The 15,506-nt window shown below is 42.2% G+C and overlaps 1 protein-coding gene across 1 annotated transcript in view; it reads left to right on the top strand.

Moving 5' to 3' along the window:
* The first annotated feature begins 1,205 nt into the window (after positions 1 to 1,205).
* hip1rb (huntingtin interacting protein 1 related b) overlaps positions 1,206 to 15,506 on the top strand; it is a 31,089-nt gene continuing 16,788 nt past the window's right edge. The window contains exons 1-2 of the mRNA XM_050051741.1: positions 1,206 to 1,504; positions 14,286 to 14,349. Of these exons, the coding sequence (XP_049907698.1) occupies positions 1,412 to 1,504; positions 14,286 to 14,349 (157 nt within the window). The 5' untranslated portion in view covers positions 1,206 to 1,411. The remainder of the gene's footprint in view (positions 1,505 to 14,285; positions 14,350 to 15,506) is intronic.

Below are 15,506 nucleotides of genomic sequence, written 5' to 3'. Positions count from 1 at the left end.
AATTATTTAAGCGAACAACATAATCATAAATATGACAAACAACAAAAGGACATAACTATAAAAATAACAATCACAGAGAACTGCAGATGTAATTTCACTGTCGCAAATATAATATGCAGTTATAACTTTAAAATTAAACTGCATACATTGCAAAGTAACAACAGCAGATCTCTCCAGGGTCGATCTTCATCTCTGGCGAACTCGTAAGTGGCGTTTGTTTTATCTCCAAGGTAACGGATATAAAGCAAGACGGTTTAAGTTCAGGCCGTAATGTTGTGAGAAAGTAGTATGTCCCGATTAACAGTACGTACTTTTTAAGGGCAGGTGCAGTGCATATTAAAAGTAAAAAGAAAAAGTATGTGATTCTGAACACACTCATGCTTCCTTTTGCGTGGTGATATAGGCTAGCTGATGGGTGTAGTTCGGTCCAAAGAAAATAGTTCCTACATGAAACTGCTCACAACAAGGTGTGTGGATTATCTTGAGTAACTTGGTCATCATTTCTGCAAAGAGACTTTCCTGTAGAGTTTTACAAATGTATTTTTTTGGAGCTTTGAGCACCACAAGCTGAGTGCCATCTAGTTCCATTATGTTCCAGGGAAGACAGACATCTCTACAGCTGATATCTCCAACACTCAGCAACTCACACCAAAAAAGTCTAGACTGATAAATAGCACTACAGGTAAGAGGAAACATATGTATGTATGATTTTGGGGTGAACTGTCCCTTTAAGGCCAACACATTTTTTTGTATCCGGTTAGATACAGTGAATAATATGACGCTTTATAAGTACATAAAGTTGTAAAACTGTGTCACAGCAGTCTGCCCAAATGTAAGCACATCCTCTGATTTTAATCTGAACCTCATTTCCTGGTTAACATGACTTGACTGTTATTGTAAAAGCAGATGCAATCTCGGGATTAAAAGAAAAAACAACAACCCAGAAATAATCCTCATGTGTTTTGATTTCATTCAGGTGACGTCACTGCGTACAGCTGAGAGAGACACATAAGAGCGCGCCAAAAAAAACCACAATGTAATAAGGGACAAGCTGATTTCACAAAATACTTATCTGCTGTGTTATGATAAATGTAGCTGGAAAAACTGACATGCGTGTGGGAGGATGTCGGCGGCGGCAGAAGACGTGATGATGATGATGATTTCCTCCACCTTGGGGGAGGATCCGTCCACGTAACGCAAGGCAAACAGTCACTTGCTCTTCCTCCTTCAGCCGCGATGCATCACCAGCTATGAAGCCGCAGCTTGGAGATGTCCATCGCGCACACACTCACAGTCTGGAGTCTAGATAGACGGAGAACACACCTCTGATATTTCCTTTCACCTGGACGCGTTTTGTGTCTCTTTTTTTAACTACTTCTCTCGCTGAAGCAGTCATTGTGAGAACTAGAGGATGAACAGCATTAGACAGGTGCCCACACGGGTGAAAACCAGGCGGACTGAGGCCAACCTCGGAGCGGAGAGGGAGCATTTTGACAAGCAGCAGGTAAAAACTGTGTGAATTCTCACTGCGGGATAGAAACCTGCGCTTTACTCAGGCCTGCTGTGGCTTTTACCCGGTGACCGTCTGTGTGTGCGGTGCGCACAGTGTACTGCATAGGCCACATCTCCTATTAGCACCTTGACTTTGGAAATGAATGATTGATGTGTGAATGAAATGACTTGAAAGCGTCCGGGTATATGTCAGGAATGTCCAACTACAGCCAGCCAGGGCTGGACCTAGACCTCTGGGGGCCCGGAGCAGGGTTTGGTATGAGGGCTCCTTCATTGTACTGTGTTCACATGCCACTGAACCAACTTGTGAACTGTAAATATTAGTTTAAGCTCATATAGTGTACAAATAATAAGACTAAAGTGAGACCCATTAGTGACAACACTATCTTTAGATAGACTACAATGAATATAGTATTTGTCTATAACCTTATGAGTGATATATTTTTATATTCCACATATTTTGGGCATATTTTTAAGTCAGTTTTTCCAGCTACATTTATTATAACATCGCAGATAAGTGTTTTAAAACCAGCTTGTCCCTTATTATTTTATATTATTATATTCCTTTTTTTGTTGTTGGCATGGTGGTGTAGTGGTTAGCATTGTCACCTCATAGCAAGAAGGTTCCCCGAGTTTGCGTGTTCTCCTCATGTCAGCATGGGTGTTCTCTGGGTACTCCGGCTTCCTCCCACAGTCCAAAGACATGCAGGTTTATTGGTGACTCTAAATAGCCTGTGGGTGTGAATGTGAATGGTTGTCTGTCTCTATGTGTCAGCCCTGCTATAGTCTGGTGACCTGTCCAGGGTGTGTGCACCTCTCACCCAATGTCAGCTGGGATAGGCTCCAGCCCCCCCACAACAGGATAGGTGGTTACGGAAAATGAATGATTGATATATTTCCTGGGAGTACTTGTTTTGTAGGTGACAGTCAAATACCATAGACCAGGGGTGTCCAAACATTTTTAAGGGACCCAGATTAGATAATGTGAAAATACATCATATGGGTTACTAAAGAAATCACATTCAAATGACACATAACTCTAAGAGAAAAAATTCAACTTTCTACCATCTCTGAAAGTGGCAGCCCTCACTGTAGACTTTACACTTCCTTGCTGTGGCCATGTCTGTCACCTTGCAGGAAATTGGGTGTTTGCTTGTTTGCCATGTGTTTCTGACACACATTAGTTTTGCCTACATAGTTCCCACCTTGTGCATGTCTACAAACGATATAATTGTCCTGCCATCGTGAGGTAAATGGAAAAAAAGTAAAGTGATGTTGCTTGATTAACCAGTATTGTGTTAATCATACATTGTGTTTTGAAAGACAAGGTCTGATGGGCTACAACTGGCCCCTGGGTCAGACCTTAGACATGACTGCCATAGACTGTATAAAATGATTGACGTAACTACCCATTGGTTTGTGGATCCCTGTTCTGAAGCCTTGAGTTTGACATTGCAGTCGTCACCATCTTGGTTTTTTTGGAGTGACCATATTTGGATTAGAGGGTTGTTCCATGGAGGAGCGTGGGGTGGATCTGACCCATAAACTGAGGTGACGCCTTGCAGACAGTCATTCAAGGTGTCCCGCTCTTAAATATGCAGAACTTTAAACTTTGATAAATGTAAATTGGTGAGCTATATAAAAATTCAGCCCTTGTACAGTTGTCGTGAAAGTTGAAATTAGCTATAGAGACCAAATCCGTTTTTTGTCCCAGGCTGTAACCATGTTTATCTTGCTGTAGACATTTTAACATAGGCGTCTTTTGGGATTGACTTGCTCTTGGAGCCAGCCATTCAAGAAGCTGTACTGGCTTTATTTTTCAGCCCCGGAGATTGCAGCATATAAATTACTTAACCTATCTAACTTGTCCATTTTACCTGTCTCTGAGCTTTTTTTTTTTTCATTGGGCCTGCTTTTTGGCAAAAATGGCAAAAAATGTTTTCTGTTTTTGTTTAGGAATTTCAGTTTTTATATTATTATTATCGTCTCTTGTTCATTACAAAAATCCTTAAGAAGTCTTTTCTGGACTAGGGGGCTCTAAGCAATAGCTTGTGTAATAATAATAATAATAATAATAATACATTTTATTTGGAGGCGCCTTTCAAGTCACCCAAGGTCACCTTACACAGTGTAGAAGATAAAAGACATCTCATTGGGTTGGGCAGGCTCTGCATCCAGCTTTGACACGAGGCTCTACATGCTTTGTGTATATTTTAAAATATATTTGTATCCCAGAAATGGTATGTATTATTATCTGGCCAACACTGCAACTTTTACTGTAAGAATTATGACTCACCGTCTTTTATTGTAACACAGACGATAAGGACAAATGTATCTACTTAACAATATGTTTTACAGGTGTGTGCTCACTTAACAATTCTCAGAGATTTGACTATTTAAACATAATGTTGTGCATTTTACAAGAACACTTAAAGCCAACCGTATCTACACAGCGCTCCTCTGTATAGTAACACCATTCATTCCTCACTAAAGCCTGTCCATTGGTATCATGCTGATCTAGTCCTGCCTGTTTGACCACCTTTCCTCCCTCACAGATGGTGTTTCTATGCTGGATATAGCACTTAGCTTTAACTTGGAGATATTCCCCTTGTGGAGTGCTTAGGAATTTGACTCACTTTCCTTTTGTGTGTTTGCACTGAAGGAATGAGGTTTGTCTCATTCTTCCTGCGACAACAGGTGCTTTGTGGTTGCTGGCTGTCGCCTCACTGCAGTCATCTGCCAAGTAAACCATACTCTCTGCCATCAGGAGTAGGAAACTTAGTGTAGATAGTGTTGTTTACTAAATGCTTTAATCTGCTAAAGGAACAGTTAACATATTTTACCTCTTAGCTGTAGTGCTATTTATTAGTCTAGATTGTTTTGGTGTGAGGTGCCGAGTGTTGGAGATATCAGCCGTAGAGATGTCTGCCTTCTCTACAATATAATGGAACTAGATGGCACTTGGCTTGTGGTGCTCAAAGTTCGCTATAGTTACAGCTCAGCTGAGGAGGACGCCATCAGTTTTTACATTTTACCCTGCCTCTTACCCATGAGTAGACACATGCTTGCTTCTGTGCAGTGATACGGTGGGCAGGTGCAGTTCAGTAAAAAGAAAATAGTTCCTTAAATGAAACTGCTCACAACAAGGTGTGTGGATTATCTTGAGTAACTTGGTCATCATTTCTGGAAAGAGACATTGCTGTTGAGTTTTTTTATATGTATTTTTTGGTGCTTTGAGCACCACAAGCTGAGTGCCATCTAGTTCTGTTGTATTTGAGAGAATGCAGACATCTCTACGGCTGATATCTCCTCAGCAGCTTACACCAAAGCAATCTCGGAAAAACTGTTCCTTAAAAGACATACCAGCTGGTCGAAGCACACACCCCAGCCTGATTTAGAAACCTGAGATTCATTCAGACAAGGTTGAGTAACTAAACAAACTGTTAAACAGCTGCCAGAGAGTACAGACTTGCAGCACTTCCAGTACAATCTAAAATGGGCTGAGCTTTTCCTCCGCTGGGTGTATATTCCTCTGTCAGTGTTTTATTTGCTTTTGAAGCACGTGTGGAGAGGTGGTGCTGCTGTGCATGGCCCCCTGCTTGACTATCATCTGCACACCCTATTTTCTCACAAAATAGCCAGAATAAATAACATTTTAATCATTAAAAATTCTTACCCAGTCCCCTCCCTACTGCATATTTGTAGCCCTGAGTTCAAGTAGGCACCGCCTTTATTCCATAACTACATGCAGGCATCGTTGCCTTACTGGTTCCATGCTGTGCAAAGTGCTCAACACGGCATGTTGTGTGTAGAGGACAAGTGTCAAAGTGTTGTTTTAAACTCACTGTGTATTCAGAATCAAGTGGAACCAGTCAGATAAACTGCTTTGAACTGGTGTGGTGTTTATGTGAATGACTGTCGGGTGCTACTGCTCAGCTGAATGAACCCACTGGGCAATATGCAAATGAAGCAGGCAGTATGAGGAAGAATCTGACCCATGATTATTGTGCGGCTCTTTGCTGCATCCTTAATAGCATTTTACTACAACTACTTTGGTGGATGTGGAGACTTAAGTAGTGAAGTAGTGGCAGTATGTACTGACTAAGCTGTTTTAAAAATGCCAAACTGTGCAACTGTTGGTTAAATGTGTTCTTTTAAGTGTAACCTGTTGTGTTAAAAGGCAGCTGTGTGGAGGAGGGAGCCCCCATACTTCTCTGTTATCTATTATATATATTTGTCCTGTTATAGCGTTTCTCAGTACTGCTGATTCATCCAGTGCTCTTACTGAAACTCCTGCTGCACCACCTCACCCTCACTCTCTCCTGCGTTCTCTTCTTTTTATGTTGACCTCGGTACCAAGGTGAAATGTCTCACACAGCGTCCTGTGTTTGTGTGTGTGTGTGTGTGTGTAGTGTTTGCTTTCCCTCGCTCCTGTTGCCTGAGAGAGCGCCCATGAGAGAGGAAAGGGGGATGGGAGTAGCGGCGGGTAAACACAGCTACTGAGTGGGAGTCGAGAGAGAATTAAAAGCACATTGTTAGGATTGTTTCACACTGATATGAAAAAGGACGATGTGTTAAATTAAGACTTTCTGTAGTGAGATCTTGTGTCAGCGTTTGTCGACAAACAAAAAGGAGTTCAGGCTTTGACTCCACCTTTAACCATTTCTATCAAAGTGTTTCTATGCATTAAATGCTCGTAATTAAGTCTTCTTTATGCTCAAGTATTTTAAGCAGAGTAACTGGACAAAGCACACATGTAATACTCATGCATTATTTACAAAACATGTGCTCATGATGCCTATAAGATCCTTTTATTGTCACTGCAAATAGACCAACATTAAAGTCCTAAACACAAAGTAGTCATGATACTGAATCTATGTGGTACATACTGTACTGTACATTTTTACATCATATTAAACAGCTACTCCTAACCATGAGCATCATGTGAACCATGAGCTAATTAACTAGTGCTGCCAGCTGGCCAAAAAACAGTCTGGTTGCTACAGAACAGTTTATCTTTTGTTGAATATTTTAGTGGATTCAGTATTAATAATTGACTTAGGCACTACCAAATAAGACTCTGTTTGTGCAGCCATTTAATAGCTCTCTAGATTAATTTACTCTTTTTTAGGTTAATCCACCCATGCTGCCTTTGTTGAAACTTTTCCAAAACTGAAACTTTATTCTCTTCAGTGAGAGTTTCATTTCTTTACATGCACAAAATATTCTGTTTTTTGTCTTTAGTATAAAAAAGACTAAGCAAGAAACTAATGTATTACTCCTGTTTACTTACAGCTGTGCATATTCCGATTAATGTCCCCTAACATGCTGTTCATCATGTCAAAATATGGAAAAGTTTTCCATCAGTGACGGACTTGTTTGACCGTATGAACACAGCCTCCTTCTTTCATTCCTTCAGCCACCTTCTTTAAAAGGCTGACATTGTGATATATCCCAAGAAATTGTTGATAGCCAACAACGTTTAAAAAAGGGTGTGTCTTCTTTTCCTTCTGACCAGAAATGTGGGCTTTTCTTTCTAGTGGGTGTGCATCTCTACCCCACAGTCTTGCAAACTGCTGTCGAGTTGGTTTGTGTGCAATCATATCCATAACAACGCACAGAGGTGGCGGTGCTGCAGTGGTTAGCATTGTCGCCTCACAGCAAGAGGGTTCCTGGTTCAAACAAGGGTGGGGGGCTCAAACCCCAGTGTGGGGGAGCCCTTCTGTGCGGAGTTTGTATGTTCTCCCCATGTCAGTGTGGGTTTTCTCCAGGTACTCCAGCTTCCTCCCACAGTCCAAAGACATGCAGGTTAACTGGTGACTCTAAATTGGCCATAGGTGTGATTGTGAGCGTAAATGGTTTTCTGTCTCTATGTGTCAGCCCTGTGATAGTCTGGCGACCTGTCCAGGGTGTACCCCACCTCTCGCCCAATGTCAGCTGGGATAGGCTCCAGCCCCCTCGCAACCCCTAACAGGTTATGGTTATGGAAAATGAATGAATGCACAATGCACAGACCTGGCAAGAGGCCTATGTCATAAATTTCCGGAGTAATACTGGCATGTCCCGACGTCTCAATCAGAAAATACTTTATTTGGAAAAAAGGCCTAATTTGGAATATTGAAATGAAATAGGCTGTTTACATGACCATTACCAAAGTCAGGATATTGTCACATTCAGATTAACAGTCTTCATAGTAGCCAGATATCCAGGCGTGTTCTTTTAATCTGATGAATTTGGTGATGGAAATGCCATAAAAACATAAAATAACATTTATGATATAATATTATATATCATGCCATATTTTAGCATTAAGAATAAAGTAGACAGTAAATCTGAGGGATTACAACTTTGCAAAACATCACCATGTGTTGTGTCTGGGCTGGAACAGTGCTTTTTATATATGCGTTTAGGGATGGATGAGCCGTTAGAAGAAGAAGAACAAAACTACTGCAGACATCCAGTGTGGGCTTCTGTGTTCTTCTTATTGCCTGTGTTGATGTGGGAGAGGTTGTGCTGGTTTAATTAGAAAAGGGACGAAGAAGCAGCAGCAGGAGGAGAGGAGAGGAGAGGAGAGGAGAGGAGAGGAGAGGAGCAACACAATAAGAATATAAATAAAAATGCAGAAATAACTTTTTAAACCATTTGATCTTAGATAGAATGTTAAATTCCAAAAGTTGTGATAAGTGATTGGAAAACACTTCAAACCCTTCCTGTAAATCCAAGTGTTGCTGTAGTTGCTCCTGTGTCACATCTCTCAATGATTTAATGCACCGGTCAGGTGAATTGTTAGCATTCTTGTTAGCGCTACATGGAGCTAAAAGGTGTGAGCTGTGCTAAAGTCTGTTTGTGACCTTGTCAGCCAGAGCCCCAGCAGCAGTCTGTTGAATTAAGCTGATAAGGACCTGCAATAAGTGCTCTTGCCTCGGGGCATTATGTCCAGTGAGAAGCCGCTCAGGTGTAGCGTTGATGCTTCAACCTCATTAACTTCACGCACTCTGCCACACCAGGATGTCCAAGCACATGGACACGCTGCTGAAAGGCAGAGATGACAAGGTAAGGCAGAGACGCCTCAATGTTGGAGACGTTAATGCAGGGTGGCGGGTGGAGGCTGTGGAGTGAGTGTGGAGTGGCTACAGTAATGCTAGCTGGCAAAAGACCTTATGGCAGGCCTCAGGGATTAGTCCAGGCTTTCCCTCCCTCTCACTTCTCCTCTCTGCTGGTCAGAGGATTTACCGACGCTTGAACCAGATGCTAACTTGTTGGGCTGTCGACAGTGTCAGCATGTCCGGAGTGCTTGGACCAAACTGCTCAGTTAGTAAAAAGTTTGGATTTCATCTGACTTACCTTTCGGCCATGGCATGAAGGGACTGGTATCTGTGTTTGTGTTAGTGTGTGACCTGGGTGTAGGTTGATGTGAGGTGTGATAGTGAGACTTTGTATTATGTGTGGTAGCAGAAAAAAGTTACAGTGAAATAATAGTGTTTTATGCAATCATAGAAACTGACTAGTAATAATTGTTGTAATTGGATGACATGACATTGATCTCTATGAAATTAGGGATTGATCATGTTATTCTGATGCTTTATAGACCTAATGGTTAATCAAGAAAATAAAAGGCAAATTAATCAATTATTAGAATAATCATTAGCTGCAGTCCTGCTAGCAAGTGAATGGTTTCTGCTGTAGTCCGATCCCAGTGCAACCTGTACCCATTACTACCCTCGTAGCCTTGAGCAAGGGCATGTAAGGGTATGTACGCTGGAGTGCTCCAACAAATGACACTGAAATTGGCTTTTGTCTCCCAAAAAGCTGCAGTATGGCACTCTAGCTGGCTGAAAATATGTGATAACATTGCTGAAGATCATGACAATGGTGTGACTTAGAAAGAATGAACAGATATTAAAGTGTGCTCAGTTTTCCTCTGCTTTCAGTATACTGCGAAAATTCAACAAATTTGCTTGTTGAATAAAAAAATGAAAGGAAATAGTTTCCATCATTCTTCTGTTGGGCAAATTGAACACTGAACTGAACACAAAAGGCACCAATAAAAACAAAATATTTTTGAAGACATAACTCTGACACCCTCTGGCTTTAAAGGTAACGTGAGTTTTTAGTCACACATTGCAAGACTACCACGAAATCGATCCTGGTGGAAAATATCACGCCAAATCCTCTTTAAGAAATGTGGCATATTGACAACTCCTTACGTTTCCACAAAAACACAGAATTCTAGAAACACAAAATAAAAGGCGCCATATGTCGACAGTGTTCTTGTCAATTCGGCATCAACATAATCTATAAAGAGAAACTGTATTTGTGTGATATGTCACCATCCTCATTTGGTTAGCGGCACTATTTTAGTGGGAGGAGACCATGAGAATGGGAGGCGAACTTTTTCAAAAATTAATTTTTGTCACTAAAAGTTGCTGGTTGGTAGATAATACGCACCAAATTAAACACCGACTCTTGTTCACTCCACAGCTCCACCACTTTCTCCTCCTTTTCCACAGTACAAGAGGACTAAGACTTCTTCAGGTTTTTGTGCCTCCCTGGAGTCGATGTTTACTATCTACCCAGTTTGCTGCTTCCTGTTTGGTGCTGGAGAGAGCGCAGCTATTGGCTGTGGACAGTGGCCACGTTATTGAAGTTCAGTATTGCTCGAGCCAAGACGAAAAACTTACAATTATATTAAACATTTTTGATTTTGCTGGGACGTCAAGATGAGAAAAAGACTGACTGAAGCTCGGATTGAGTTTTATGACCACCTTACACGAAAGGATCAAGATCACGGGAGCACGTACTAGCTGAGGTGAAACTCTCGTGATTTTATTTGGCATTGGAAATTTGTCTGCAACAGTGAAAGTCATTTTGAGTAAGGCAAACATTACTCAAAAAATCCCTGAGTGCATTTCGCGGTCTTTCACAATGTGTTTATCGTGCAAGTCGACATTGCGATGATGGTAAAAAAAACAACAATACATTGTGCAGCCCTAAAAGCAGTTAACTGTATTAAGTATTTGGTCACCCTCCTCCTCTTATCTTGCATCGGTGTCCTTCTCCTTTCCGTCCCTTTCCTGGCTCCTTCGCTGCTCTCTGACTGACAGCCATTCTGCATGTACTATGAGAGTCTCCCTGCAGCCTCGCTGCTCAGCGGCCATCTGTTGAGGCCTCAGTGCCAGGCTCTGTGTGCCAGAGCGCGGCCCCCATCCAACCCAATCTTCTCCCCCAGCTGTCGGCCTTCCTCCCCCAACAAACCCCTCATTGTCACACGGGCCTCCATGCTAGCCCACTGCACTTGCCCTGTGTAAACGAGGAACTGGCAGTTCATTTGCGTCAGAAGCGGGCGGGAGGAGGGGGTCTCCTATTAACCAGTACTCCCTGCTCTCACTCTGAACGCCACAGTGGCCCCTCTGTGCCTTGTTGTGTGGCCATGTATGTTTTTGTGGTTGTGTGTGTGTGTGTGTGTGGATTAGGGTGTGTAGGCGACTCCCAGGTTTTGTAATGTATTAAAGAGGCTTTTATGGGGTTTTGTGGGATTAGGGGCCTCTGCCGCTGATATATGATCATGTTTCAGACAAAGATGTGACATGGAGCCTGTGTTTGAGGGCAAGACCAAGGAACCACAGTCTTATACTGTCATTTACTGGTATGTGCCACTTCTACTACATATTATAGTGACACACACTGGAGCCTTTGGATGCAGGGAGATACTTTGGAAAGACAGGCAGAGATTGAAGATGTTGCTGCTGTAATGCTTGAACTGTATGTCGGATTAGTCTCTTATGTAATACTGTGATGGTGAAGCCGGCTTGCTAGCATCATATAAATACAATGGGTGTCAACAGATGTGTTAAAAGGACACTAACAAGTAGAACTGCATATGTGTCACACACATATCTGTTTATTTTTGTGCAAATTGGCAAGGGCTTGACTCCAGTCCATAAATATTAAAATAATCCCAGCAAGGCATTTTAAGAAAATTCGCCCTTGTTTTGTGAACTGCACCCACCTGTCTTTTTTTACTGCAGGTTTGCAGGTTTTAACAAAGACTGGCAGGTCTGGTTGATTGCAACACCTCAGTGGGACATGGGACTGTAGAGCGAGTTATTCTCTGCCCTAAGTGTTTCATTTTTTCAGCACACTTCCCTCAAACAAAACGCAGCACTGAGTTGTGACTTAAGGCGGGGCACGCCAAGCCTGATTTAGCTGTGGGTGGTGTCAAAGTAGTCCCGGGTAATTGTGCTGTCTGACTGCAGCTGCTTTGATCATTATGTAATGGCTATGTGTTAGTGAGTCAATGATTCAAATCTCTCTTGTAATAGCTCAAAAGGCAACGCCATGGTTGAGCATATTAGATCGTATAAGGGATAGTTGTTCTACATTCCCCAGCTGTGCAGTCGGGTTTCAACTGAAATAAATTTTAGCAGATAATTAAAATTTTATTAAAAGGACACGAAGGAGGAGAAAAGTATTAACACCCCTCAATGTGACATTTCCCCCAGAGGTGAAATATTAAGTAACAAATGAAGGTTTACAGAAAAAAAAGAGTCATCGGAAAGTTAATTGATAAACAGCTTTCTACAAAAACATGGAGGCGGACTTAATTAAATGACATTGTAAAACCAGCTAAATAAAACAAGGTTACAACCTGAGGTATGAAAGAACAGATTAACACCCTCCCTCTGGACAGGTGTAATTCTACTGACCCTGCCACACCACACCACGAGTTCAGGTTATTAACTATTATCTGTTGTCAAAACCACCACAGAGCATAGATGTTGCCAAAATTCCCCACTGGCACCGACTGCTCGCCTCTCCAGACCTTTTAAACAGGATGTCCGTAATCGGCAAAGTGAAGTGATGAAGTGCTCACCCACTCAACATGGCACGTAACAGTCAGCGTTTGAATTAATCCATGAAAGACTAACATACAGTGTATGTTTAAGTTCAAGAGGGACTTACGGATATCGCATCAAGGATCCTTGAAACCCTTGAAAGTTTGTTCATTTGAGGAAAAAAACAAGTGCTTGGAAGTTTTTTTAAAAAGTGGGCAAAAATAGGTCATTGAAGGTGCTTGAATTTATATATTTTGTGCAAGAAATGGCGGCACAGTGGTGCAGTAGTTGGCATTGTCGCCTCACAGGGTACTCCGGCTTCCTCCCACAGTCCAAAGACATGCAGGTTAACTGGTTAATTCTAAATTGCCCGTAGGTGTGAATGGTTGTCTGTCTCTCTGTGTCAGCCCTGTGATAGTCTGGTGACCTGTCCATGGTGTACCCTGCCTCTCGCCCAGTGTCAGCTGGGATAGGCTCCAGCAACCCCGCGTCCCCGAAAAGGATAAGTGGTCACGGAAAATAAATGAAATGAATAAGCAAGAATCGAAATTCTCTCAGTCTCTATGGCTCAACTTACACAATATATTGTTTTGCTGTGCTGTGTTGGTGAAGGCAAGAGACCAGGCAGTCTGCCATCACTGCAACACAGCACAATGAGAAATGTTCACACAGTCAAGCCTCTCTTTCTCTCTTTTTAATTGTCCGTGAGCTTCTTTAATGCCTGCTAATTCTCATTATAAAAAATGTCAGGGTTGTAACAGTAATTAACCTTGATCTGTGTCTCAAATACGCCATGTTGGGTCCTTGGATTGGGCCTGAAAAGTCCTTAATTGATGGTTAAGAAGGTGTAGGAACCCTGTCACAATTATTTGGGCCTTTGGTCATTTCTAATGATTTGATAATTAAATAAAGACCGCTAAGAGGGTTGCAGTGCACAGTCATTAACAAGACAGCAACCCCAGAGCTGGATTCAGTGTTTTGCTCACAGGCACTTCAGCACAGTGGCAGAAGGATTTCTTCCTCAGTCTCTAAGCTATAGTTTTATTGGCACAAAAGAGGGACGGCCGTGACAGGAGCACTCTAGTGTAACACGACCACACCAGGCAGTTATTGTATTGCTTTTGGGCTGTGGTGCACTGTATCTGAGGTTCATTGAAATAAGTGAATGTCCACGGGGACGCACTTCCAACTGTGTGAAGATCCAGGCTATAGTGTGTTTCTCTCTGTCTCGTCTTCCTACTCCTTTTCAGCGACACTTGTTTTACCTGTTGGACAGGTTGCTGAGCAGCTCGTTGTGTGCTGGTGACGCTCGGTCTCTCTCAGGCGCTCATTATCAGGAGGATCATTTATGTGATGTTGTCTTTTAGGTGCAGGGTTTGTTTTCTGTGACCTGAGCGCCCATACATGAAGAGACATAAAACTTGACACCAAACATTCATTTTGCTGACATGAAAGTTCGGTTAGCAGTGTTAGATATTCAAAAACAAGGTCTGGTGATGCATATCTTAATTGAGATGTTAGTCATATGACACCAGCAATAACACAAGGAAATGCAAATAAGTAATGACCTTTCACTTTTCTCAACCGTTCAGATCAGCAGGAAATCTAGCAGCTAGTTCATCCTGAATTATCGTCTATTTTCAGTTAGTTAAAATCCGGCTAACCCAAAGGTGAGAACAGAAAGTCCGTCTGTTGGGCGCTGTGTGTACACAGTGCAGAGTCATTGTTTCTCTGATTCATTCCTGTCATTGCAGCACGGCCTGTTATCATTTGTTTGACTCCTGGTCTTTATTTAACTTCTCATGACTTGTGTATTTGTTGTCAGGTCTATTATAAGTCCTACAACTCACGGTTGTGTGGGTGGAGAAGCAAGCCGCACAAAGCGAGCTGTACGAGATGTAAGACTAACCCCTTTGCTCTCCTCTGCTTTCCTTTCAGCTGAGCAGCATCAGCAAGGCCATCAACTCCAGCGAGACGCCTGTGAAGGAGAAACATGCACGACGTATCCTTCTTGTAAAAAATCACATTTCCAGACTAATATCAGTCGAGTTTTTCTGTTCTGTTCAGATCAGTAGCGTGTGGCACTGCTTTTACATCACAACTTCTAGTTTAAGTTCTATGTAAGGCATCCATATCCATATCCAGAGAGACAGAGTTGATATTTTCCCAGCATTTACCTTCATAGAGAGAAACATGTCAGCACAGTTAACATGTATCATTACATTTTTGGAGAGTGTTAATTCTGTAATTTCATGTATTTCTTGTTTGAACAGAATGTTTGAGTGGGATTTAACAACAGTAAACATGATTAGGAAGTGCAAACCAGTGGGATAATACAAGGAGAAAAGGCAGTTTTATTGGATGTGTAGTTGTGGAGGGAAGTGAATGCTTAAAGTCGCCACCTTTTATGTGGATGTCCAAATAGTGATGATGGTAAACTTAGTCGATTGAAGCATTAGGTTCCCCAGTGTGTGCTATATTGGCCAATATGACATGATGGTGACGTAGTTGGAGGCACATTATAACTGTTTCAGCTTGGATTGGGTAGCCAGGAGGTGTGCTCTAGATCAGTGGTTCCCAGATGGTCCAGCCATGGGGTCCATATTTGTCCATAGTCATTAGTTCAAGGTCCACACAGTTTAATACATTCAGCGTCATACTTGAGTTTGGCCATGTCTTCGAGCTAGTTTGCTGTCTTTGTCAAGTAGCTGTCCGTTAGTTGCTCACTCTACAGCAGGGAACGGCACTTCAAAATAAAAGCTCTGTGCTGAAATTCACTGTGCTTCAAAATAAAGTGTGTCTTTACAGACTTGACACGTTCGTGAGTCACTTGCGGTCCATTCAGAATGGACGCACCACCCACCGGTTGGGAACCACTGCTGTAGATGCTGCTCAAACACAGCATTTCCTTGTTCTCTACATGTGTATTGCAAACTAAGAAAGTTTCCAACAGCGAAAATGGCATCTGAAAATATTAGTGCAGAACATGTTAAGGATGAGGATAAATTCTCTAGTGTCTTGGCTGACTCGGATATTGAGCCGTATTTTTAATAGAGCCAGCATACAGCCGAAGAAATGCGACGGAGAGAGGCTGAGCTTAGGGTTGCATGGGAGGATATGTCTGACAGAAACACCCCAAAACCTGAACATTGACTGGTG

The sequence above is a fragment of the Epinephelus moara genome, chromosome 8 (assembly GCF_006386435.1).
Source record: "Epinephelus moara isolate mb chromosome 8, YSFRI_EMoa_1.0, whole genome shotgun sequence".
Taxonomy (NCBI): domain Eukaryota; kingdom Metazoa; phylum Chordata; class Actinopteri; order Perciformes; family Serranidae; genus Epinephelus; species Epinephelus moara.
This window is presented reverse-complemented; position numbering and strand designations above follow the sequence as displayed.